General features: G+C 48.1%; 1 protein-coding gene across 1 annotated transcript in view; it reads right to left on the reverse strand.

The window, feature by feature from the left end:
* Nucleotides 1–27,829, reverse strand: part of LOC102454716 (guanine nucleotide-binding protein subunit alpha-14) — a 60,509-nt gene that overhangs the window by 18,991 nt on the left and 13,689 nt on the right. Inside the window, exon 2 of the mRNA XM_006122477.4 lies at nucleotides 4,381–4,565. Within this exon, the coding sequence (XP_006122539.1) occupies nucleotides 4,381–4,565 (185 nt within the window). The remainder of the gene's footprint in view (nucleotides 1–4,380; nucleotides 4,566–27,829) is intronic.

The following is a 27,829-nucleotide window of genomic DNA, read 5'->3' on the forward strand; positions in this document are numbered from 1 at the left end:
TTCTGGAGCTAGGTGCCTGGCTCGCCCCTGCGCACCAGAGAAACACCTCCCGGGCTGCTGGCACCCAACCCTGTGGACAAGAGGGTCGCCATTGCACTCTGGAAAGCTGGCCACTCTGGACAGCTACCAATCAGTGCCATCGTCATGCAGGTAAGTCCGGGGGAGGGGGGGAGGCAGGAGAGGGTGCTGTGCTCCATGGCCAGGGGCAGGCAAGACTCCAGACTGGGGCAATGGGGAATGCCCCATCACCCAGGGGTTTGGGCCATCCCTCCCTTGCACAGACCTGCTGGGGCCCTGGTGTGTGTAAGGGCATCACAGGGGGGGTGGGAAGCCCCCAAGGGAGCACGCACTCACCCTGCCTTATGTGATGCGTTCTCCTCTGCTTCTGTGCACCCTTCTGCAGGTCATCCATGCCATCAACGACGTCCTGCTCCAGCGAGTCATCCGCCTGCCGGATGTGGAGGCTACGGTGGCTGGCTTCGCTGCCCTGGGGTTCCCCAACTGTAGGGGAGCCCTGGATGCAACCCACAGCCCCGTCCGTGCCCCGGAGAATCGAGCGGCCCATTTTATCAACCAAAAAGGATATTTCTCCATCGTACTCCAGGCCCTTGTGGACCACCGTGGCCGCTTCCTGGACACACAACGCCTGCATTCTACACAACTCCAGCTTGTTTGACAGGCCGGAGGTGGGCACTTTCTTCCCCCACCAGGAATTTACTGTTGGGGACATGCCCATGCCCACGTGTGTTGTGGGGGACACAGCCTACCCCCTGCTGCCCTAGCTAATGCGGCCCTACATGGGGCAGACAGACCACAACTGGGCATGGTTCAACGACCGCCTCAACCGGGCCCGCAACCAGGTTGAGTGCGCCTTCGGCCATCTGAAAGTCTGATTTTGCTGTTTGCTCACCCATCTGGAGATGGGTGAGTGAGCGGAATGTCCGCGAGGTAGTGGCCGCATGCTCCAAAACGTGGAACGGAAGGGGGAGGCCTTCCTCCCGGCATGGATAGCAGGTGAGGGCCAGGCCTTTCAACAGCCCTGCACAGGTGCCATCCACCAGGTGCACCATGATAGGGTGCACTTCCAGGAGGCCCTGACAGAGATGTTCTCCCAGGCCCCACAGTAGGGTCACCTCTGTCTCTCTTGACAGCTCCCTCCCATCTCCAACCCTCTTCCCCTCCCCTTAACTCCCAATAAACAACCAACACGGGTATTTTTTGGAAAACAACGTTTTGAACTTTTTATTTACAATGGATGGGGGGATGTAGGGTGGAAGGGGGGGGAGGAGGCTCTGAACTGGGAAGGGTGGCCCCTGCGACTGCCTCTGCGAGGGCAGACCTGGACATGGGGGTCAGGCCGCATCAAGGGAGGAGGGGGCACAGGCATTGCTATGGGAGGGATGGCGGGTGCATGGGGCAATGCTATGCACTGCATGGCCAATATGTATGGTGATGGCATCTGCCATGCGGACACACGGGGCCTGGAAGGGGCCTTCAGGCCTGCTGGTGCCACTCCAGGTCCGCCTCCACCCGGCGTGTGATTGCCATCTCCACAGGTTCGACAGCCTGCACATGCAGCTGAAGCAGTTGGTTCTGCTGCCAGACCCACTGGCTTGGTGCTTGGGCCGTTGGGGGTGCTGTCACTGCCGCAGGGCTGGAGGGTCCCCCGCTTCTGCTTGGTCCTGCTATAGGGAACAGAAGAAAGGATGGGTCAGTCAGGCAGCCCGGCCACTGTCCCCACACCCTCTACCCCTGAGGCTAGGTGACACCACAGTAGTGTGGCTGGGCCCACTTGGTCCCGTCCCCCCCACTCGGTTCTCCCTCTGCCCCCCCATGTTGTATGTTTGCATACAGGACAGCCCTGGAGTAGGGTCCTCCTCCATGTATTGTAATCACCGGTCTGTGTCCTGGCCCGTTGGGGGGTGGGAGGGCGCATGTGTTGTGTTAACCTGTGGAACTCCCTGCTGGTGGAGGCTTTGGGCTAATCAATGGTGTTTGACAGGGAGCAAGATGAATCCCCACACAGTGCCTGGGAGCACATCTGGCAGACATGGTCTGGGCTCTCAGATCCCCATCACGTGGGATATCTCCTGGGTGGAACCAGGAGAGTGACTGGGGAGCAAAACTCCTTGCAGCAAAACTCAGGTGGCCCTAGGGCTGTCCCAAGCGCTTCTCCCCTCCCCCTCCCGCTAGCCCTTACACACATAGCCCAAGAACATGTGTGGCCGCAGTGGGGACTTTCCTGGGGGGGGGGGGGCATCCAAGGCACCGGGAGCAGGCGAGGGGCTCAGTGGGGGCCACGCTCACAGGCTGTGATGGTGCGTTTTTCCCAGGAGCAGCTGGCTGTGCCTCCCAACCAGGCATGGGACAGTGTGCCATTCTGTGTGCTGCACCATTGTGGAGCTGTGGGCTCTGGCCTGAGCCCCTGGGGCCCTGGCTGGTTCCAGCTGGCATCCACCCTTCCCCCCTGGTCCAGATGTGAGTGAGCAGCACAGTCCCAGGCATGCCCTGAAGCTGCTTGCCACAGCCACGTGCCGCTTGGTCACCAGGCTGCATGTGGTTGCACATACTGCATACTGCTAATGCTACACAGTGTGCAGCTCACTCTGCCTAAGTGACGCCCCTCCCCGCCCCGCCCTTGTGAGTACAAAGTGTAACACTCACCAGTGGATTCTTCCCTAGCCTCTGAGGATGCACAGGAGACATCGGGGTTGCTGGAGGGTCCCGCTGCTCCCCTGGTGGTCCTTGTCATCCAACCCACAGGGCAGCTGTTCTTCCTCCCCCGCCTCATTGGGCCTGGTGACGGGGGGGGGGGGGGGGCACCTACTGGTGTTCACGGGAACCGAGGGTCCCTGGGGTGGTGCCTGGCCCAGGATGCTGTGGAGCTGCTAGTAGTGGGGGCAGGTGTCAGCTCCTGCCCCCTAGCCCTCGCTGGCCCAGACATAGCCCAGGCACAGCTCTTTGACCTTAGCCCGGACCTGCTCAAGGGTCCGGGCTGGATGACCCTGGTCAGAGCGCGCCTGGGCCATGAAGCGGAAGATGTCTGCAATGTGCCGACGGGAGCAGGTGTCATGGAGGGCCTCCTCGTCGGCCCACAGGTCCAGGAGGGCCTCGATCTCCCCTGGGGATCAGGACAGGGTGCGCCACTTCGTGCCCCTTGGGGCCTCCTAAGCTGGGGGTGCAGGTTGTTCCCCCCCCCCCCCCCCCCCGGAGTGGCCATCCTGGTGGTCTGGTGGCTGTTCGGGGAGGGAGGAGAGCCACGCAGCAGAGCTGGGTGGGCAGAAGGGCTTCTGTCTTGTGGCCTCTGCAGGCTGCGCCTGCCTATAAGGAGTCTTGGGTTACCAGGAAGTCCGGAGTTGCCTGCGTGTACGGAGCATCCAAGCGGCCACTAGGGCTTTTTTCCATTAGGACGGCTCTTGCGAAAAATCTCTTGGCTGCCTGTCTACACTGGCCTCTTGCGCAAGAACAGTTGTGCAAGAGGGCTTCTTCCTGAGAGGGAGCATCAGAGTTCTTGCGCAAGAAGCCCTGATTTCTTACATTACAACATCAGTGTTCTTGCACAAGAACTCGCAGCCAATGTAGTCAGGCAGCTGCTTTTGCGCAAAATCATGCCAATGTAGACGTCGCCTAGCTGTCCTGAAAGCATTACTGCCTAGAAAGGGGTATTTGCAGTTTAGGAAAAAAACCAACACGCCAATTAATCCAAATGAGAAGGGAGGAATTACATCACACTCAGGTGCCAATGCAATGTACACATTTCCATGAGGCTTTGCCACTAAAAGGCTTCACTTGCTCCTGGGTAAAGAGAGAGAGAGAGCTTCCAAGGTGGCAAACAGCACTTCTGTGCTTATCTCTGATCCGTCCCACGGGGGGTATAGCCCTAACCAGGCAGGCTGAGCCGCAGGTCTTTCCCCCAGCAACTCAACAGCACAAATGGAAGGGTGAGCTGACCACGCAGTACAGCCTTTTGAACACGAGTCCCCGCCCCCTGCCAGCTGGCTAGGTGGGGCTCAGCACCAGCTGTGAGGGTTCAAAGCTGAAAGTGGCTCACACCTGAGTAACAGAGGCTGCCACAGTATCCGGAGCTAAAGGACAGGAGTAAGTGGAGCTGCGTTGCTGGGGCTAGAGGACTCTAGCCCTGCCTTAGGAGAGTGAGGCCGCATGCCTGGGACACAACTGTAGGTACATTTAAAACCTACTAAAAGACCCCTTTAAAACAAAGACCATGATTAGGAAATATTTAATTATCCAAGTAATTTAAAAAAAATCCAAGCTGAGGATGATTGTATAAAATGGAAAGAAAAAAAAAGGTAAGACATGACACTTAAGTAATGGGATCTTAAATAGGAAATCCATGATTTTCTAATGGAATCTTCTTACCTTGTTTTGCTCAGATGTGTACTGTATGTTTAGAGTGTTCATTGCCTTGATCAGAGATTGTATAGCTGTAAATATGTTTTGATAAACCAGTTTTGAGAAGCCTTTTCTATCTTCATCTGTGAAACCTGACCCATGAATAATCCTCATCTGTTTAATAAAGGTAGTCTTTCCACTTTCTCCTGTGCCTGCAATGAAAAGACCATTTAAACAGTGTCAGGGAGGACAGAGGCACCCACTCATGAGTCCCAGGTAATGCCTCAGGGCTGGGGAGCCAGCCCCACTTATCAGGAACACACATTTGTGCTCCCATCCCATCCCTGCTTGCTGGAGGCAGCCACTAAGGAGGCAGAAAGGCTGCTGCTTCAGACACTTTTTTGGGGAGGAGGGGGCAGAGGAGAAGGGCAGGAAGGCAGCTGCTTCCTCCCCTCCCTCAGGGTCTGTTTGTATTGAAAAGAAAACAACTTGTACTTAACAGTATGCTGAAATAGAGTCTGAGGATAATGGAACTCAAAGGGAATATAGGTTCATCCCTGCTACTCTGGCTTAGAAAGAGGCTTGGCGTAATTTGTCTCTTCATAATTTTCACAATAGTGGGAAATTATGGGGAACAGGGAAAAGGCCAGATAATTGTTTTTAATGACAGCTGAATCTCAACTTCTAAATCATCTTGGTACCAACATGTCAAGACATTATACAGAATAAATATTCTAAAGCCCGGTTCATAATCACTACATTTTACACTTTATATTTTCTTATTGATTAGTTCAGTTTTTGAAACAATAAAATTAAATCAATCCTGTGTCAATTTTTAAAGTAAATTTCTGAAAACTTTTAAAGATTATTAGTGCACACAAGTTTAAGTGGATTAGATGCAACACTGCACTCAGATATGGTCCTCTCAATCTCAATACAAGAACTAGGTTTGTCACCAATGCACCATGCCAATAAAGAATAATTAAAAACATTTCACAAAAGTTAAACATTTTTGAGAGAGCCAGAACCAAACTCTTGTAATGAGGCCTGGAAGAATTCAATTTTATATACAGTATCAATGTTACATTTTTTATCTATTTACATCTATTTACTTTAAGGATATTTACTTAGTTTGGTAAACTCTAGTTACAAGTGTTCAATATTTTTTGTTATTTTGCTTATTTGTAAATATGATCAGTATGTACACAACGCATCAAGAACCAACAACTAGATATTTATTCATCCAATTTCTACTGAATATTTAGCAGTTCACTTGATTTGCAGCAAGTGAAAAACAAGTGTATTACACAAACAGAACCAAAAGGAGTGAGAAGACCTTGTTCAGCAAGTTTAAACAAGAAAAGTTTCTGCAATTAATGCTTTTAAAATAAATATATGTATATTTTAGCTTAAGAAGTACCAAAACACAAACAATAAGAAAGGAATCCAGTTATCTACAGGATGTCAAAATTAACCATTTTGCAGGTTAGCACTAAAGAAAGTTCATCTTCTAACCTAGGTTTAAGGTTTAGCCAGTATTAAGGTTGTTAAAGTGTGGTTATTAATTATACAAATAGTAGCTAGAACTGCTCTGCAGAGCCGCAGCGGGGGTACAGAAGCCACCCTGCAGCTCAATGTATAAGGCCACAATGATCTGTGCAAGCCAGGACCCACCAGTCCCAGGTCACGCTGAGTCCAGCAGTCGCTGTCCATGGCCAGCTTCCCACTGGGACCCTCTACAGACAGCCCCTCTCTGATGGAGGCAGTGGGCGGGGGAAGCAACTAGTCGAATCACTACTCAACTAGTCGCTTAGATCCCTAGCCAATATAAGCAAAAGTTTCCCCTGCCACAGTAAGAGAATATTATACTAAGCTGTATGAGGATTTACCTCCTCAGGGAGTTTTATATTTTCAGGCTCACAAAATTATTAATATCTAGATTTCTGTTACTTGAGGATACATTTTAAAAAACTGCTTATTATCACAACATGATGATACTTAGCCTGCCGTGACTTCAGTGATATCAGAGTGTTACGTTTATCTGGCAGGAAACCATCAGCATTCTACAAACCAGGCTAAAACAAGATCCTACATTACAATGAAGAAAAGTTTAGTGAAACCACAAGGAGATAGCTGTGCTTCAAGGAAAACAGGAAAGCAAATTATTCAAGAGAAATCTCTAACTATGGAGCATGGTATCCTAATGGATCCTAGCTTTAACAGTGAACGACAAAACAGCAAAGCTTTTGTTCTTTGTTTTAACTGAAAGTCAGCTAAATAAAGAGATGATTGCCCTTGTTTTGAGAAGATCTTTAGAGCAATATAATTAGAAAGCTATGCTTTGCACTTTTGTGCAAAATAATTTGCATGCCAAATAATTTAAATTTTTGTTTCAATAAAACCAGGAGACCTTTTAGCTCTCAAGCAAAATTCTCTCTCTCTGAAATTTGTATTTGTTTTTTAAATAAAAAAGTAATCTAACAGCTAGTCAACTGCTGGCTGCCCTAGACTTCATGAGCAAGCCTTCCATGAACCCAGCTGGTATTTCTGTGTTTTCAGCCCATGGGGATTTTCAGCTACCAGCTTTTTTTCCCCCAATTCTTTTCCTCTTTAGAGCAAACCCAGAATGGTTAAGCATCACCAAGATATTATCCGGAGCTCATCTCTATTGAAACACATTTCTCTAAGCAGCCCTGCTCTATTTCACATCAATTTTAACACAAAAGAATAAAGCTGTTAGCCCTGGTACACTGGCCCAGTTCCATTACAGGTAAATGCATTTAACACACTCAAAGTTTATATGTAATTTCAGTTCAGTCTTTACTTCCTGTCTTGAACTGCAGTCCAGCATTATTAGCTTAATTTTTTTTCATTAAACACATTTGAGATTTTTTTTTTAAGTCAAACTCATTGAGAACTCACCTTCCAAATTCAATCCTCATACAGGGGATCAAAGGGTTCTGTGCCCACGTACACAAATCAAGTACAGTAAAACTCCGATGGTCTGGCATCTGACGGTCCGGCATTCCTGATGGTCCGGCACCATCAGGAACCCGGAAGTGCTCTGGGAAGCCGGACCATTGGGGCTGCTCTGCTCCCAGCTTCTCCTATTCAGCCGCTGCTAAAACTGACCAGCGGCTGAATGGGGGAAGCCGGAGGCAGAGCAGCTGGGGCGCTGCCGGATAGGTCCCCTAGCGCTGCCCCTCGGGGCTGCGGGACCAAGCGGGCAGCACCCCAGGTATCCCCGATTCAGCCGCTGCTGAAACCGACCAGCAGCTGACTACAGGAAGCCCGAGGCAGAACTGCTCTGCCTTGGGCTTCCTGGAATCAGCCGCTGATCAGTTTCAGCAGCAACTGACTTGGGGACACCTGAGGTAGAGCAGCTGGGGTGCTGCCAGGTTGGTCCCCGCAGCGCTGAGGTGCGGCGCTGCGGGGACCAACCCAGCAGCGCCCCAGCTGCTCTGTCCCAGGCGTCCAGATTCAGCCGCTGTTGAAACTGACCAGCAGCGGCTGAATCGGAGACGCCTGGGGCAGAGCAGCTGGAGTGCTGCCGGGTTGGTCCGGTAGCACTGACCCTCGGCGGGCGGGACCAACCCGGCAGCACCCCAGCTGCTCTTGGGGACGCCTGGGGCAGAGCAGCTGGAGTGCTGCCAGGTTGGTCCCCCAGCGCCGCTCCCCGGTGCTACTGGACCAACCTGGCAGCTCCCCAGATGCTCTGCCCCAGGTGTCCCCAAGTCAGAAGCTGCTGATACTGATCAGCGGCTGACTCCAGGAAGCCCGAGGCAGAGCTGCTCTGCCCCGGGTTTCCTGGAGTCAGCGGTTGGTCCGTTTCAGCAGCGGCTGACTTGGGGACACCTGGGGCAGAGCAGCTGGGGAGCTGCCGGGTTGGTCCAATAGCGCCAAGGAGCGGCACTGCGGGACCAACCCGGCAGCACTCCAGCTGCTCTGCCCCAGGCGTCTCCGATTCAGCCGCTGCTGGTCAGTTTCAGCAGCGGCTGAATCAGGGACGCCTGGGCCAGAGCCGGACTATCGGAAGGGGGGGCTACGAGGCCCCTCATAGCCCGCCCTTCTGATAGACCGGCATATCTGATAATCTGGCACCCCTTGGATCCCAAAGGTGCCGGATTATCGGAAGTTTACTGTACTGAGTCCCTAAAGGTTGGGAATGATACCGGTATAAATTGAAACAACAGGAGCTTACATTATTTTCAACCCTCTCATTAGCTCTTTGCTTTGACATTGCTTCTTTCCATCCTCGTTTGTCTGGTAACTACAAAGGAAGGCCCTCATTTTGTAGCCGTTCAGGTGACCATTAAAACAAAATTGGGCACTGGATAATATTACAGCCCCTGAAGCACAAGGGAGAGGCAAGGTCTGTGGGAGGCAAATCCTGCTAGAATCTCCAATCTGAAGATTTTGAGAAGTCATATCTGAGACAGAAGGTCACAATACTGCCAACCCCAAAAGTTATACATCAGGGCCACAAAATAATGAGATTGAGATTATGTAAAAATAATAGATTAGGTGTTCTTTTTATGGGCCTTCTACTTTTTGAGCCTTTGGAGGCCATGGGGGGTTACATACTGAATTTTGTATGATCACAAGGCTAGAAACATGCAGTAAGCTTCCGATAATCCGGCACCTTTGGGACCCAGGGGGTGCTGGATTATTGGATATGCCAGAGTATCAGGAGGTCCTCTGGAAGGGGGTCTGTGAGGGGTCTGCGGGAAGGGGGGGGTTGGCGGGGAACAGCGCCGCATGGTACGAACCCTCCGCCATCTTGCAGGGAGGCGGGGGAAGCCCTGCGCAGCCACCAGCAACAGGCCAGCTGGGGCTGCAAGCGACAGCAGCGACTTAGGGAAGCAGCGGAGCAGATCAGCTGGGGTGCTGCCAGGTTTGTCCCGCAGTGCCACCCCTCACCTGAGCCGCACTGCGGGACCAACTGGACAGCACCCCAGCTGCTCTGCCCCCAGCTTCCCCAAGTCCGCCACTGGTCAGTTTCAGCAGCAGCGGACTTGGGGAAGCGGTGTGGAGCAGCTCCAATGGTCCAGCTGGCCAGAGCACTTGCGGTTTCCAGTTGGTGCCGGACTATCGGGAGTGCCAGACCACTGGATGCTGGACATTTGGAGTTTTACTTTGCTTAGAATCACAGAGCTGGAAACGACCTCAGGAGGCCATCAAGTCCAGCCCCCTGCTCCAGGCAGGACCAACCCCAACTAAATCAATCCAACCAGGACTTTGTCAAGCTGAGACTTAAAAACCTCTAGGGATGGAGATTCCACCACCTCCCTAGGTAACCCATTCCAGTGCTTCCCCAGCCTCCTAGTGAAATATTTTTTCCTAGTATCCAACCTAGACCTCCCCCACTGTAACTTGAAACCATTGTTCCTTGTTCTGCCATCCGTCACTACTGTGAACAACCTCTCTCCATCCTTTTTGGAACCTTCCTTCAGGAAGCCGAAGGCTGCTATCAAATCCCCCCTGACTCCTCTTCTGTAGACTAAACAAACCCCAATCCCTCAGTCTCTCCTCATAGGTCATGTGCTCCAGCCCCCTAATCATTTTGGTCGCCCTCCACTGGACCCTCTCCAATGCGTCCACATCCTTTCTATAGTGGGGGGCTCAGAACTGGACACAATACTCCCGATGTGGTCTCACCAGAGCCAAATAGGGCCAAAGGGAAATAATCACTTCTCTGGATCTGCTGGCAATGATCCTCGTAATGCAACCTAATATGCCATTAGCCTCCTTGGCGACAAGGGCACATTGTTGACTCATATCCAGCTTCTCATCCACTGTAATCCCTAGGTCCTTTTCTGCAGAACTACTACTTAGCCAGTAAGTCCCCAGCCTGTAACAATACTTGGGATTCTTCCGTCCCAAGGTCAGGATTCTACACTTGTTCTTGTTGAACCTCATCAGATCTCTTTTGGACCAATCCTCTTCTGGCAATTCATCCCGTCATCCAGGTCATTAATAAAGATGTTGAACAAAACCAGTCCTAAAACAGATCCTTGGGGCACTCCACTAGAAACTGATCACCAACTGACATCGAGCCATTGATCACTACCCATTGGGCCCGACCTTCTAGCCAGCTTTCTATCCATCTTATAGTCCATTTATCCAATCCATATTCCCCTAACTTGCTGGCAAGAATATTGTGGGAGACAGTATCAAAAGCTTTGCTCAAGTCAAGGTATATCACATCCACTGACTTTCCCATATCCATAGAGCCTCATCATAGAAGCTAATCAGATTGGTCAGGCATGACTTGCCCTTCATGAATCCATGTTGACTATTCCTGATCACTTTCCCCTCTTCCAAGTACTTCAGAATGGATTCCTTGAATATCCCCTCCATGATTTTTCCAGTGACTGAGGTAAGGCTGACTGGTCTCTAGTTTCCTGGACCGTCCTTCTTGCCTTTTTCCAGTCATCTGGGATCTCTCTCGATCTCCACGAGTTTTCAAAGATAATGACCAAAGGCTCCGCAATGACATTTGCCAACTCCCTCAGTACCCTTGGATGCATTAAATCCAGACCTATGGATTTGTGTATGTTTAGCTCCTCTAAATAGTTCCTAACTTGTTCTTTCCCCACCAAGGGCTGTCCACCTCCTTTCCATACTGCGTTGCCTAGTGCATTTGTCTGGGAGCCGACTGTGTCCGTGAAGACAGAGGCAAAGAAAGCATTGAGTACTTCAGCTTTCTCCACATCATGTCACTAGGTTACCTCCCTCATCCAGTAAGGGTCCCATACTCACTCTGATCACCCTCTTCTTGCCAACATGCCTGTAGAAACCTTTCTTGTTACCCTTCACATCCCTTGCTAGCTGCAATTCCAATTGCACTTTCGCCTTTCTGACAACTCCCCTCAATTCTTGAGCAATACATTTATACTCCTCCCGTGTCATCTGACCAAGTTTCCATTTCTTGTAGGCCTCCTTTTTGGGTTTAAGGTCACTAAGGATCTCCCTGGTAAGCCAATCCAGTCTCTTACCACATTTGCTTCTTTTGCTGCACATCAGGATGGTTTCTTCCTGTGCCTTCAATAAGACTTCTTTAAAATACTGACAGCTCTCCTGGACTCCTTTCCCCTTCATGAAAGCTTCCCAGGGAATCCTGCCCATCAGTTCTCTGAGGGAGTCAAAGTCTGCTCTTCTGAAGTCTAGCATGTGTATTTTGCTACTCTCTTTTCTTCCTTTGGTCAGGATCCTGAAATCTACCATCTCATGATCATTGCTTCCCAGGTTGTCACCTACCTCTGCTTCCCCTGCTAATTCTTCCCTGTTTGTGAGCAGCAGGTCAAGCTGCACATGTCCCCTGGTCAGTTCCTTCAGCACTTGTACCAAGAAGTTATCCCCAACATTCTCCAAAAACTTCCTGGATTGTCTGTGTACTGCTGTATTGGTCTCCCAACAGATGTCAAGGTGATTAAAGTCCCCCAGGAGAACCAGGGCCTGCGATCTGGAAGCTTCTCTCAATTGTCTGAAGAAAGCCTCGTCTATCTCATCCACCTGATCCCGTGGTCTATAGCAGATCCCAACCACAACATCATCCTTGTTGCTTCCGCCTCTAAACTTAACGCATAGACTCTCAACAAGCTTCTTCCCTCCCATATACTGGAGCTCTGAGCAATCATATTGCTCTCTTACATACAATGCAACTCCTCCTCCTTTTCTCTCCCTCCTGTTCTTCATGAACAGTTTATACCTTTCCATGACAACGCTCCACTCATGCAAGTCATCCCACCAAGTCTCCATTATCCCAATCAAATCATAGTTCTTGGACTGGGCCAGGGCTTCTAATTCTTCCTGTTTGTTACCCAGGCTTCTCGCATGCGTGTACAAACACCTTAGATAACCAGTTGCTCGCCCTACCTTCTCATCCACTGTAATCCCTAGGTCCTTTTCTTCTTTCTCTTTAAATCATCTATCCATTTGACTCCAGGAGCCGGGGCATTAAGGAAAACAATAACTGTCATGAGTCTTGGCAACAGTGATGTCAAGTCAGACTTTCTTCCATGGTGCAAAGATACTGGAATTCTGCTGATTCTCTAGCAAATGAGTTTTGAATGATTGGGGAAAAAAAGAAATCGGGCAGGTAATCCCCAAATTAGGGATGTGAACAGGTGACACCCTGTAATAGTCAACTGGTGCCCAGGAGCAGGCCCCTCCCACCCACTCCCACAGGGGTTGCTCCAGTCCCACTGCACAATGGGCCAGAAACACACACACATACACACGGGAGTTAGCAGTCTCCTGTGGGCTAGGAAGCTGCTTCAGCCTTGCTTAAGCAGTCCCCTGCCCAGGATCTCACTTAATCAGTAAACTGGTTAAACCTGATTAAATGGGATTTTTACATCTCTACCCCAAATGGCTCCTGGCTAAATCAGTAATTATGCACATAGTATTATTCTGAGTACTCCATCTCAGCCCCCTTCACAGCCTTCTTGTCTGTGTCATCTACCTGAAATTTACTACTTAACTACTATGTAGTAAAACTAAGAGACCCCACATACACACTTCAATCCCAATACCTGAAACTAGACAGGTGAACCAGCTTGGAGACAGTTTAGAAAGAACAGAAGGAATTCAAAGTTGTCTTCACAATTATTTCATAAGGAACTGGAAATAGTGTGAATGTGACCCATTATAATACAGCAATAACAAGAGAAAAAAGTGGTCAATCAATATATAAAAACAGCCAGAAAAACTCTTCTGCAGGAAATTGGATAACTCCCATGATATGAGCCATATCTGTAGTTTTTCAGTGGCCAAAATGCTGAGTCGCCAATTTAGCTAAAATTTCCCTCGCCAGAATGTCTGAACACATCTACAGCCATGCTCATATTCACAATTGCACATTTACTGCAAAAGCTTGCTTATCACTTTGTTGCTAAAGGACCTTTTTTGTTTAAAAACTGGGAGCAGTCAATAAGGTAAACACTTATAATATATGGACCAGGAAACAGCCTCTATCCAGACTGTACATGTATATTACAGATAAACATTTTAAACACTAATTGCTATCCCCGAGAGTTTGACAAAGGTAAAGATGATGTGCTGTTTTACCACAAGCAGCCATACATATAAACAACTACTCACTACCCATCTCCATTGCTATAAGCAGGCAAGATCAGGACAGGAACCTAACAGAGAGATGAATCCCTTGCATTTCTGCTGTGACAAAGAGAATAAGGAAATGATGGGAAAGCTTCAGAGAGCAGTCATTAATGTTTATGGTTTCAATTCAGAGCTCACTGACACCAACAGGAATTTATGAAATGTTTGAGTGTATGCTGGATGATGGCTTATATAGGACGTTCATTTCTGTGCACAGGGCCATTAAAAAGCTGTTAAACCCAACCCCCTTCTTCTCCTCCTCTCCCCCCCCCCATATACACTTACAATAGGACTTAAAATAGGACTTTTGTAGGATTAATCAGGTGCATAGTAATGATGTTAGTGGCTAGTCGGCTAACCATTTAACCGATTGTGGAACGAACACACACACACACACACACACACACTCTCTCTCTCTCTCTCTCTGCATTTAAAACTCAGACCAGCACGCTGGCTCAGTCCAGGCCCACCAGTCCAAGTTTTAAATGAAGAGTACGCAGGGGACCCCTTCCACCTCTGTATCAGAGGCAGCAGTACAGGGTGCTCCCTGGGAGAGGGGCTGAGAGCACACTGACTACTCGTCTCCATCCCCAGGGAGAGGAAGTATTTTAGCTAAACGATTACTAAACTAAACGATTTCTAACATCCCTGGTGCATAGGGTTGTGGTGCCCTGCTGCTCACCATTCATGCCCTTCAAATGCTTAGGAAATGGGCCCATATGTAATTCAATGTCAAATGGGGAGTAATTGCCAGTCTTCCACCTAGAAGCTGAAGGGCCACATTGCTGCTTCCCAGGAGATGCCTGAGGTCAGCACCCTGAGCTTTGCCCCACACTTTGAACCCCAGAGCTCCCCTTATGTATCCCAAACTCTGTATCCCTGGCCCAACCCCAGAGACTGCACTCACACCCCAGCTGGAGGCCTCACCCTCTGCCCCAGCACAGTGAAAATGAGTGAGCAAGAGTGACAGTGAAAATGAGTGAGCAAGAGTGACAGAGCAAGCGACAGGACCTTAAAGAAGGGGAAGGTGCTTGGTTTTCTGTAATTTTTTTTTTATAAGGAGATTGCCTATCTCCTAGAACTGGAAGGGACCTTGCAAGGTTGAGTCCAGTTCCCTGCCTTCACAGCAGGACCAAGTACCATCCCTGATGAATTTTTGCCCCAAATCCCTAAATGGCCTCTGCAAGGATTGAACTCACAACCCTGGGTTTAGCAGGCCAATGCTCAAACCACCGAGCTATCCCTCCCCCTGTCTACATTGCACATTTATTTCGAAATGAGCTATTCCCGGAGAAAGCTATTTTTGAGTGTTATTTCAAAATAGAACATCTACATTACAGGGAAACCTCAAAATTAGTCTGAGGCAGGCATCCCTTATGTGGACGTGCTACCTTGATTTAGAGCTCCAAGAGGCACTGGGGAGTAATTACACTGAATGGCCCTGAGGAGGAGCTATTTCGAAATAGCAGCAGTGTACTGTCCACACTACAGCTATTTTGAAATAGCTATTTCAGAATAGGAGTGGAATGAGGTTTACAGAAGTCGTTATAAGCTGTCCGTTATTTCGAAGTAACAGAATTGCTGTGTAGACACTCTCATTGTTATTTTGGATTAACGCTGCTGTGTACACACACACACACGCACAAGATTTCAAATGGGAAAAAAAGTCAGGTTCTCAGTCTGGCTGCAACAGCTCAATCTTCCCTTTACCACCACTAGACATTTGTTCTTAAATCTACACATAGATTTACAAATATATTTAGGGATAATACTGCATTTAGCAGGAGCAGTATGGACTTGGTCTCGTTGACAACCAAGTCTTAATATTCTAAGTCTGAATCCTCCATACTAAAGCCTTTCCCTGTTCAAAATTGCCCATGGAATCAAAATACAGTGACATTATTGCAGCATTTCTGCTACAATTCTCTGCTGAATTCCAAATGTACTAGTAATTATGAATCTTGAACATTATTCTGGAAAAGTCAAGAGCAAAGCAACACTTTATTTTTGGATTTAATAACTTCCCTTAACTGATGCATGGGTATGTAGCTTCCTGATCAAATCTGATGCATTATGCTAACTGTTCTTTGTAATGTGCTTTCCATGTTGGGTTTCTGATGAACACACACCACAAGCATGTGTTTCACTGCAGAGTAATTTTTTGCTAGATGCTTGAAACTGAGACTGTGTGCTAATCTATTTTATTGTTCAGACACTAGATGGCAATATGCATAAATACCTTCTTTAAATGAACCTCAGCCATACCTGGCAGAACATTACAGAATGTTATGCGGAACACATCTGGTGTGCATAAGCAAGCTTTGAAGCCAGTCCATATCTGAGACAGGAACATGGCACGATATCCATGAAATACAAATTGAGCAAAAGAATACCAAAATTACTGTGTATTTGAAAATGAAGCCAGCTTCTTTCAAAGAATTGTAATTGGAAAGTGCATAGCATCACCTTCTTTATTAAATGAGTCCTAATACTGCCCCACTGTTGCTCTCCATTTACTAGATCAAGTCAAATATAATACCTAGAGGACTTTTTTTTTTTTTAAGAATATACACATTGAGAACAGCTGCTGATTTTTAATCATGCAACTCTGCATTTAAAGACAAAAGGTCAAAATGATAGTGTTTTTTAGTACTTTCAGGGGAATATCTGTAAGCAGTAAATGATCTTCTCTGTTTATATTTCATTTAGTTGGGTACCAGTTTTGAGCGACTGGTAGTAAAATATTTTAGTAGTAATATAAATATATATATATAGGCTAAACCTCTGTAAACTGGGACACTCTGATCGAGCAGGACCACAGATGTTCCAGGACCACAGAATCACAGTGGAGGACTGGTGCCTAGGAGCCCTGCGGACTGGCAGAGTTGCATGCTGCTGGCAGTGAGCTGCTAGTGGGGTGAAGCGCCTATATCACAGCTGAGAAGCACACTGTGAGCTGGGTTGCCTGGAATGATTAAGGTGGGAGGGGCAGAGATCAGTAGCGAGTCTAGTGCTGGGGTGGCAGAAATAACTTCCCCTGGTCCAGCAAAATCCCTCATCCAGGATCAGTCAGGTCCCAAGGGTGCTGGACCAGGGAAGTCCAACCTGTAGTAACATACAGACACACAATGTAACTAAAGGTCTTATCCTGAATGCTTATATTTTGGCAGCAGCTGGATGTTAGAAACAACTTGATGCTGGAGATACGAGTTTGCTGCAGGATCCAGAAAGCCAAACAATTGCCAAAGCTTTCCTATACAAAGTCTGACAGTGGAAAAGAGGTAAGAGGGTGGGTTTGAAAGGTCAGGATGCAAGTGTAACACTGAGAGGCAGAACCATACCTGGAACCTCTACAGCTTGGCTACGTCTACACTGGCATGATTTTCCAGAAATGCTTTTAACGGAAAAGTTTTCCATTAAAAGTATTTTCGGAAAAGCGCGTATAGATTGGGAGGACGCTTTTCCGCAAAAGCATTTTTTTCGGAAAAGCGTCCGTGGCCAATCTAGACGCGCTTTTCCGCGCCATTTTCGCGATTGGGGCTTTTTTGCGGAAAACAATTCTCTGCTGTCTACACTGGCCCTTTTGCGAAAAAGTTTTTCGGGAGCAGCATAGTATTTCCGCAAAAGCACTGACAATCTTACATGAGATCGTCAGTGCTTTTGTGGAAATTCAAGCGGCCAGTGTAGACAGCTGGCAAGTTTTTCCGCAAAAGCAGATGATTTTGAGGAAAAACTTGCGAGTCTGGACACAGCCCTTGAATTATAATGTCAGCTAACTCTCAGCTAAGGCTACAGAGGGAACTCAGACCACTAACAGTGAGAGAGAAGAATGAGTGCCACTGCATGGGACAGTGAACCACACCCAGTAGGTTTCTAGGTTACATAAGAAGAGTATAAAAAAACAACTTTAAATCTAATATTAACAGCTCTAAGCTTATCAATGTCAAATAGCTTTTTTGCTATCTGGATTCTGAAATAAAAATGATGGAATATTATATATTTTAGTGATATCTTTATCATCTTACGTCATAATGAACATAATTGGGGGACTTTGCATTGAACTTCAGTGTCACACTGAAACTTAGAATTGGGACGTGAAGAAAAGTGAAAGCACAGGGGAACACCCAGACAGGAAGGATGAGGCAAACTGTGTGACAGGGATTAATATCTTCTCTTACATCAGACAGAAGGTTCTTTATTTTTCTCTCTCTCATGGCCGAAAGGAACTGCAAGACCCCACTATGCTAAGGCAAACAACAAAGATGACAATCCCTTCCCCAAAGATCAGAGGGGTAGCCGTGTTAGTCTGAATCTGCAAAAGCGGCGAGGAGTCCTGTGGCACCTTATAGACTAACTGTAGTGTTGAAGCATAAGCTTTCATGGGCAAAGACCCACTTCGTCAGATGCATGCATCTGACAAAGTGGGTCTTTGCCCACGAAAGCTTATGCTCCAACACTTCAGTTAGTCTATAAGGTGCTATAGGACTCCTCTCCGTTTTTTCCCCAAAGAGATTATAACTTAGATCAGTGTTTCTTCAACTTTTTGAGACCTCGGAACACTAAACAATATTTTTTAATGCAGAGCACCTATGAAAATTTTCTTCAAAAAAAAAAAAAAATTGTGATCACACACACAAAAAAAAAGATAAAAACAAAGAAGAGGTTGCGACACACCTGAGAATTGTTCATGGAACACCAGTGTTCCATGGGACATAGTTTAGGCAACATTGACCTAGATTTCAGACAGGATGCAACAAGGCAGAATGACAGTAGCAGGTTCTGAGAAGATTAAGTAACAATGAAACAAACAGTTTACCATAAGAGCTGAAGTCTCAGTACATAATTCAACTAATACCCATTTTTAATTTGAAATAGTTTTCCATTTCAAACACAAAAGACATTCTAAGGGCCAGTATGAATTATTGGCCTTTGCTAACAAAAAGTTTAATCAAGGCTACCTTTATTGTTGGGTGCTTAATAGGGATGTTAAAGCGGTTAATTACGTAATTGTGTAAGCGCTGAAAATCTAAGTGGTTACACGCTATATACTCTGCAGTATAAAGCTTATTCTCCAGAACCTGCAACGGAGCTGGCAGGCAGTACACACTGGGAACTGGCTGCCAGCCTCATCCCCAGAGAGCTGGCTGCACTAGGACTCTGCAGTATAAACTTTGCAGCATAGGGCAGCAGTCAGCTCCCCAGCTTTTAAGCCAGCTCACCAGTGTGTACTGGCTCCTGCCTGATAGCCCCACTCCCAGGGAGATGGCTACTGTCACATGCTGCTGCCTTTGTATCTGTTTTTAAACTGGTTCCTGGCACACACTTACCTGCAGCCTTGCTCCTGGGGAGCTAGCTGCCACCCTTTGCTGACACAGTGCCAGTAGCATGGGGCAGCAGCTCGCTTGCTGGGAGCCAGCATGTAACGATTACGGTAACCAAAAAGCTCCTGGTTATTGGTTAACCATTTAAATAGTTATACAGTTACATCCCTAGTGCTAAGTAATAGAAATGTAGCCGTGTTAGTCTGGTCTAGCTGAAACAAAAAACAGGACTATGTAGCACTTTAAAGACTAACAAGATGGTTTATTAGATGATGAGCTTTCGTGGGCTAGACCCACTTCCTCAGATCAAATAGTGGAAGAAAATTGGCATGACCATATATAGCAAAGGATACAATTAAAAAAAATGTATCCTTTAGTATATATGGTCATGCCAATTTTCTTCCTCTATTTGATCCGAGGAAGTGGGTCTGGCCCACGAAAGCTAATCGCCCAATAAACCATCTTCTTAGTCTTTAAAGTGCTACATAGTCCTGTTCCCTAGTGCTTATTTGCCTTCATATGTTTAAGAAAGAAACTAATATTTTGTATAATATATATGGGGGGAGGGAGTAGGTCTGATCATTATTTTCTTTTCAGGTGTTAGCTCAACTATGAAAATGGGGAAGGGGAAAAATAATGATGTATTTCATGTTAATTCAAGATACCTAGTATTTCAATGTGTAGCAGTTCTTTCATATGTCTCCCAGACAGCATATATGGTTACAGGCAGTCCCCGGGTTACATCAATCCGACTTACGTCAGATCCCTAGTTACAAACGGGGGGGGGGGGTGCGCAGCTAGTGCGGGGTGCCTCCCCCACTGTCTCTGCCTCTGGCGGCACGGGGGGCGCTTCCCCCCAGCAGACCAGGGAGACGCGGAGCTATCGCCCCTCTCCCCCCCCACAGCAGACCAGGGAGACGCGGAGCGGCTTTTCTCGCCGCGGAGGACGCGGGTCTGATGGGGGGGAACAAGACACCAGCCAAAAGGGGACACCCCAGAGCGGAAAAATTAATTTCCTAGGGAACAGCAGGAGCAGCAGGCAGTGAGACCCACTGTGTTACAGTCCCCACCCTGGGAGCAACAGCTCTTTCCCTCTTCAGCACTAGAGCTGCAAGTATCTTGTTAGCGTCACGTGAAATTAAAAAGTCCCTTCCCGCCTGACAGAGGTGAAGCTGAAAAATTACCCAGTGGTGTGGGTGGGCAAGAATGGGGAGGAGCAGGGCAGAAGGGAAGAGGGGATAAGCCCCAACCCCACACCCTGGCTGGAGTGGAGCAGGGTAAGCACCGAGGGGATGGGTCTGGTTGCAAAGTGGGGGTATGTCTACACTACCCTCCTAGTTCGAACTAGGAGGGTAATGTATGCATACCGCACTTGCAAATGAAGCCCGGGATTTGAATTTCCTGGGCTTCATTTGCATAAGCGGGGCGCCGCCATTTTTAAAACCCCGCTGGTTCGAACCCCGTGCAGCGCGGCTACATGGGGCACGAACTAGGTAGTTCGAACTAGGCTTCCTAGTTCGAACTACCGTTACTCCTCGTGAAATGAGGGGTTAGAACCAGCGGGGTTTTAAAAATGGCGGCGCCCCGCTTATGCAAATGAAGCCCAGGAAATTCAAATCCCGGGCTTCATTTGCAAGTGCGGTATGCCTACATTACCCCACTAGTTCGAACTAGCGGGGTAGTGTAGACATACCCTGGGTGAGTGGACAATGAGGACCCACCTGTGGCTAAACTCCTGTTCCCAACACAGAATTTTTCTTTAAAATTAATCCTGTGGATAAATTCACACACACACTTCACAGAAAGGGATTTCCATTTTCTGCTCAGCAGAATACAACAACAGCTTTGATTGTATCAATATTTCACTGTGCTCTCCAATGACTATTGATTACACTTAATACCCATTTCACTGAACCATCTGTAGAAAATTCTATTTGGAACAGTAATATGCATTGAATAAACTTTTTTTAGTTATAAAAAACAAAGATTCTGACTATTAAATGAATAACTGGGATCTTTCCGGTACCCCAAAAGGAAGATTTGGATATAGCATGAAATACTGAAACTTACGATCAACCAAAAAACCCTTCATATCAAAACAGTATGTGTTTTTCTTAGAATAAGGAAGTTGTATGAGAATCAGGGTCTTTTCCACCTAACTCCAGCTCCCCGTTCCCCCCCCCCCAAAATATGTACCAGTTCCGACTTACATACAAATTCAACTTAAGAACAAACCTACAGTCCCTATCTTGTACGTAACCCAGGAACTGCCTGTATTTCAGGAGATAGGGTTAAATGTCAGACAGGCTGCAACAGAGGTACAGGGGTGGGGGTGTAAAGTTCTTCAGCAGAAGACAAGCACACGCAAAATCATACCCTGAGGGGGAGAAGAATCAAATTTTAAAAGCGACATTAACTAAAGGAATTCTTGTGTTCATGTTTAAACCACAGAAATGTAAGAAATATGCATGGAAAATTTTTCTCTTAAAGTTAACTTCATTTTACAAAATGTTCTCGCACATACTTCCAAAGAATTGTACTGGCTTGATTTTTAATGCGGAATTGAGGCTCTCTTTATAATTGCATCAGATAAACTATGCCTGCTTCAGCTCTCCAGTGAGACCACTCCAGTTTTTTATTTAAAACACAACATGAACTTAAGACTGTCAGAGCAGAAGCAATTATTTAAATACTTTGAAATTCCTCAGTAAAAACATCTATTCCTGGGATTTAATTAAATATTCTTTCTTCTCTGAGAATCAGCTGCTGGATTCATCACAGAACTTTCAGATGCAATTTTTAGTGGAAAGACACAGTACTATCTTAAAAATAAATTCAGGCAGTCCCCGGGTTACGTACAAGATAGGGACTGTAGGTTTGTTCTTAAGTTGAATCTGTATGTAAATCGGAACTGGCGTCCAGATTCAGTCGCTGCTGAAACTGATCAGTTTCAACAGCGGCTGAATCTGGATGCCAGTTCTGATTTACATACAGATTCAACTTAAGAACCCCAGGCATCCCCAAGTCAGCTGCTGCTGAAACTGATCAGCGGCTGATTCCACGAAGCCGGGGGCAGAGCAACTCTGCCTCGGGCTTCCTGTAGTCAGCCGCTGGTCAGTTTCAGCAGCGGCTGACTTGGGGACGCCTGGGGCAGAGCAGCTGGGGTGCTGCTGGGTTGCTCCAGTAGCGCCGCTCCTCGGCGCTACTGGAGCAACCCAGCAGCACCCAAGCTGCTCTGCCCCAGGCGTCCCCAAGTCAGCCGCTGCTGAAACTGACCAGCAGCGGCTGAATCAGGACTCCTGGGGCAGAGCACCCCAGCTGCTCTGCCCCAGGCGTCGTGGGCATAAAAGCCTGCTCTGCTGGGGGGGTGGGGGCACTAGCTGTGCCCCCCCCCCCCCCAGCAGACCAGGGAGATGCGGAGCAAAGCCGCAGAGGATGCCCGCAGCGGGACAGTCCAGGTGCGCCACGGCTGTCCCGCTGCAGACGGCCTCCGAGGCTTTGTTCCCAGTCTCCCTGGTCTGACCAGCAGACCAAGGAGACGGGGAGCAGCTTTTTTCGCCCCGGGAGAACGCAGGCGGCGGGACCGCGGCTCATCTGGGCGTCCCGCCACTCCCGTCCTCCGGGGTGAGAAAAGCCCCATTCGTAACTGCGGATCCGACATAAGTCGGATCCGCGTAACTCGGGGACTGCCTGTATGGTTTTCTACATTTATTGACCCTTCTAAACTATTGGGGCTTAAATATCAGCCAGGTTGGAACAAGAAGGAAAATACAGTGATAAAGCAAGGTTAAAATGTCCACTGTCATACAACCTTTGTTTTTTGTGTACTTTTGGGGGAGGTAACACAAGGGAGGGGGGATAAAATCTAAAGACCTATAAATGAGGCCATATTTAAGACAATTTTCCAAAATATAAGATTTTATAACATCTAAGACAATTAGAAATTGTTCCACATTTTTTCCCTCTGAATTCCACTAGAAACAGATTTCTTTTTAGACTAAAACAGTGGTCACCAACCAGATGATCAGGTTCTACTGGTAGATCTCAGAGCCTCTGACAGGTGATCCTAACTGGTTTGGCACCATGGCTATCAAGTGCCAGAACTTCAGCTGCTCCTCCTCCTCCCACTGCTGCGTATCTCTGGCCCTTTGCCTTACAGCTCCCTTGGACAGGAGAGGAAGAGGAGGGTGCTGATGTCAAGGTGTCTCCTTTTCCCTCCCTGTATCCTATTTCCACAGAGCAGAGAGGGGACACAACAGGACTAGGGATAGAGCAAGTTTGCTGGCTACTTTTGGGAGTGGTGCAGGGCTAGGGAAGTGGTGAGCCTGCCTTAGCCCCACTGCACCATCACCCAGGAGCCCCTTGAGATAAGCAGTGCTCAGCTGGAGTCCACATCCTCAACCCCCACCCAAGTCATGAACCGCCTCCTATACCTCAAGCCCCTGCCCTAGCCCTGAGCACCCTCCAACCAAATACCCTCCCAGAGCCATCACCTAGAACCCCCTCCTGCAACCCAACTGCCCGCCCCAAGCTCAGCTCAGAGACCCTCTCACACTCTAAATCCCTTAAAGTAAGTCCAGAACCTAGGGCTCCCAGGGTGTCCAGTTTTGAACCAAACAGTCTGGTATTTGAGGGTTTGTCAGGGAAACAAATTGAGAAAAATACCAGACATATAAAATGTCCAGTATTTTCTAACTAGGTAAGTTTTATTATTAGGAGTATTGGTACATAGCTGCATGCTGCGTGAGCACGTCTACCAGCCAGGCAGTACGCAGCTACGTGTCAGAGGGCCAGGCGTGGGGGTGGGAGGAAATCCTCAGTGCCAGACTCACTCATGCTTCGCCGGGACAGTGCGCGGGACGGGTAGCACCCTGGGATCTGCGTGCGCCCGGGCCAGCCCACTTCCCACCAGCCAATTCTCTCCCACCTGCTCCCCCCTGGCCAGTCCCGCTCCTCCTGGCTGGTTCTTCCTCCCCCCCCCCCCATTTCCCCCGGCCAGCTCCACTGCCCCCCCTCACCCTGCTTCCCTCCCAACAGTCCCCTCCCCCCAATCTTCCCCGGCCAGACCTGCTGCCCCCGATTCCCCCCACCGGCCAGCCCTGCTTCCCGTCAGATGGTCCCACCCCCACCCCTCCTCCGACCTCCCCTGGCCAGTCCCGCTGCCCCCGCCAGCCCTGCTTCCCACCAGCCAGCCGGTTCCCCTCCGCCCCCATTCTACATCTGAGATCAAGTGTGTCTGGTATTTTTTTTTTAAACCACCTGGTTACCCTACCAGAACCTGCACCCCAACCCTCTGCCCCAGCCTAGTGACAATAGTGAGGATGGGGGAGGGAGGGAGGATGGGGCAGGGCCTCAGAGAGAGGTAGGGCAAGGAACACAAAGGAGGTTGGGCTAAGGACATTTGAGTTTGAGATAGATCTTGCATTGAACTTAAATTCAAAAAGTTCTCTCATGCTTAAAAAGGCTGGAGACCACTGGACTAAAATATTGTGCTTAAGTGTTTGAAATCCAAGCATTATAGCAGTAGTAGGAACCTGAAAGTGAAGCTGATAAAAGTGCAACTAATGTAAGTGAATTTTCAGTGTGAGTAAAAAAAATTAAAAAAAATAAAAATTGTACTAACTAGATTTTAAGAATTCTCATATTTAATATGCAACATTAGTCAAATAAATAAAGAAATCTATTTGCATTTAACACATGATATTAAAGTGACAGTGGCTCAATCAAATATCTTCCTTCCTTCTTTGCACTATATGAAAGTGAAAACTTAGCAGACGGAAATGTAAGAAGTAATTTCCATATTGTTGATTCTCTAAATATTATTATTGTTATCCTCACCACATGGAAACAACTGGTAGGTACAATCAAACATTATTTTGAATCTGTATTGTTTTATAACTTTCATCAATATAAACAAATTGCTGGGGCTTTCAGACTTCACCAGTGACATCCTGATGTGAAAAACACTCAGAACTGGCTTCCAAATGTGTCCCGGAATCTTTAGCACTCACACTTCAAACCAGTTTCCATAAAAATTAATGGATTGGTTCACAGGTCACTCTTGGTGTGAGAATGAGACCAACTAATTACAAGTGATTCAACAAATAAGATGTAGGAGAGAATGGGATTCAGTTAGAAAATTCCCAGACAATTGAAAGGACCTTCTCTAGAGCTAGATGTCTCAGAACAGAAAAAGTACTGCGAAGCTCTTATAGATGTAACAGTTTGCTCTTAAATCTACTTCCAAATAAAATTAAAAGATATTTATATATTTATCCCCATTTTACATGGAGACTGTAAAGACAGAATTAATAGATGTGCAGCAAGATTTGCCTTCACACGCTCTTCTGAGCTGAGAATAAGGATGAGAAATGTCAGCACAAAAATTGTTTTGAAGAGGTCATTAGCAATTAAAATAGCATTATATGGCTGTCATCTTACTTACAAATATATTATGATATTATTTGTGATGATATCTTGCATTTTAGAAGAATTATTTCTACATATTAAGAACTTTACAGAAGGAATATGATTGATTCATGTTATATGGCCATATTACAAGCTATATATTAAAAACAAATAATAGCAGCTTAAAAATTAACAGAGCACATAAAAATGTACATTAAACGATATAATGCTTTTTTGGTCAATGTATGTAGACAGTCCCACTACTAGTTAGGACTGATAGGTCAGACATAGTGATCACTTTGTGGAAAAATTTTTAGGGAGCATCTGTCTTATTTTTCCTGTGGGAGTTCATTTGAGAGCATAGCAACACAGGCAGTCCCTGGGTTACGTACAAGATAGGGACTGTAGGTTTGTTCTTAAGTTGAATCTGTATGTAAGTCGGAACTGGCTTCCAGATTCAGCCGCTGCTGAAACTGACCGCCAGTTCTGACTTGCATACAGAATCAACTTAAGAACCCCAAGTGTCCCCAAGTCAGCTGCTGCTGAAACTGATCAGCAGCTGATTCCAGGAAGCCAGGGGCAGAGCAACTCTGCCTCAGGCTTCCTGTAGTCAGCGCTGGTCAGTTTCAGCAGCGGCTAAATCAGGACGCCTAGGGCAGAGCAGCTGGGGTGCTGCTGGGTTGCTCCAGTAGCACCGCTCCTCGGCACTACTGGACCAACCCAGCAGCACCCCAGCTGCTCTGCCCCAGGCGTCCTGATTCAGCCGCTGCTGAAACGGACCAACAGCGGCTGAATCAGGACCAAAGCAGCTGGGGTGCTGCTGGGTTGGTCCAGTAGCGCCCAGAGCGGCGCTGCGGGACCTACCGGCAGCACCCCAGCTGCTCTGCCACAGGCGTCCGGTGAAAAGCTTAGTCTGCTGGGGGGCGGGGAGGGGCCTACTAGCTGCGCCCCCCCCCCCCACCCCAGCAGACCAGGAAGACACGGGTGGCGGACCGAGACGCACCGCGGTCCCGCCGCCTGGGTCCTCCGCGGCTTTGCTCCCCGTCTCCCTGGTCTGCTGGGGTGCTGGAGACCAGCAGACCAGGGAGACGGGGAGCAAAGCCTCTGAGGACGCCGGCAGCGGGACAGCCGCGGGGCGTCTGGGCTGTCCCGCTGCCGGCTTCCCCCGCGGCTTTGCAAAACCTCGGGGAAGCTGGCAGCGGAGCAGCCCAGGCGCGCCTGGGGTGCCCCGCTGCCCGAGTCCCCCCCCCCCCTCGGCTTTGCAAAGCCGCGGGGAAGCCGGCAGCGGAGCAGGGAGACGCAGAGAAAGCCCCAGAGTACACGGGCGGCAGGACCGCGAGGTCCAGCAGTCCGTGTACTTGGGGCAGCCCCGTTCGTAACTGCGGATCCGACGTAAGTCGGATCCGCGTAAGTCGGGGACTGCCTGTAGTCTGGTTTTACCCACATAGTTGCTATTGGGGCATTTAGTGCATTGGATGAGATACAACACATGTAGTAGGTATGTGTAGGACCCAGGGACATTGAAAAGTGAGTTGTAGGAGATGTTGATCTTTGTAGCAATGGAGAAAGATCTGCAGGTTTTACAGCTGTTGTTCTAGCAAGGTCATTTTGAGTTGGTATATCCTGCTGGACAGAGGGGGGGGGGGGCGGGGGAAGGGGAGGGGTTTGTTTCTGATGGCCTGTGGAGGTTGAGTGAACTCAGGAAAGCTTTTTTTCAGGGTCCAGTCACCACAGAGGGTGGGTTATAGTTGTTTGATGGATGGCCCCTATGGGTTCTAGTGCGTGATGATACATGACAAGTAAGGGTGTGTGGTCAGAGGGAGGTTTTATTTCTGTATTGTAGCAGGTTCTCTCAGGATATTTGGGTGTGTCATTCCATAATCCAATCTGCCCACCATATATTTAGCAGTGCACTTTAAGTAAAGGCTGGCCCACTGAAAGAGAGTACCTCATGGTCTCCAATAGTCTGGGACTGACACTGGCATGGGTACACCAACTACGGATGTAATAGTGTAGTCAATTAACTGTTAAGTGAAACCTTATAGGTTAATGCTATAGACTACATTTATTTCCCTCCTCTCCCGCCTCCCCTGCTTGTAAATTTTTAGCAGGCTGGCCAGCAATCCGGCTCAGTCCTGGCTTGCGATGGGTCCAGGATCTACCCCTACTGCAGCTCTGCATTTCAAGTGTATTAGGAGCCAGATAGGCAGGCAGCCCGGCTCAATTCTGGCTCGAACCGGGTCCAAGATCTCCCAGAAACAGGGGCTGCTGCCACCCTTTGATACAGAGGCAACAGTACAGGGTGGCAGGGAGCTCCTCAGGAGTGAGGCCAGATTGCACTGGGGACAATAGAATAGTTGTCTAACGAATAAGAATTAGTGAGGCTATGCGACTACAGTTACGACCGTTCGCACTTACGACCAAAGCTCCCATGGAGCGGTTGTAAAGGCGGTCCCCGAGTTACGAACGCGACCCACGCTTACGAACAGCGTGGTCGCATGTAACTCAATGGGGTCCGAATTATGAACAGATCGACTTACGGCCAAGTGTTTGTTTTGTAACTCGGAGAGAGGCTGTATTCAATTAATCAATATTTAACATCTTCAAGCACTAAACACCGCATA

The sequence above is a fragment of the Pelodiscus sinensis genome, chromosome 6 (genome assembly GCF_049634645.1).
Source record: "Pelodiscus sinensis isolate JC-2024 chromosome 6, ASM4963464v1, whole genome shotgun sequence".
In the NCBI taxonomy this organism is placed as follows: Eukaryota; Metazoa; Chordata; order Testudines; family Trionychidae; genus Pelodiscus; species Pelodiscus sinensis.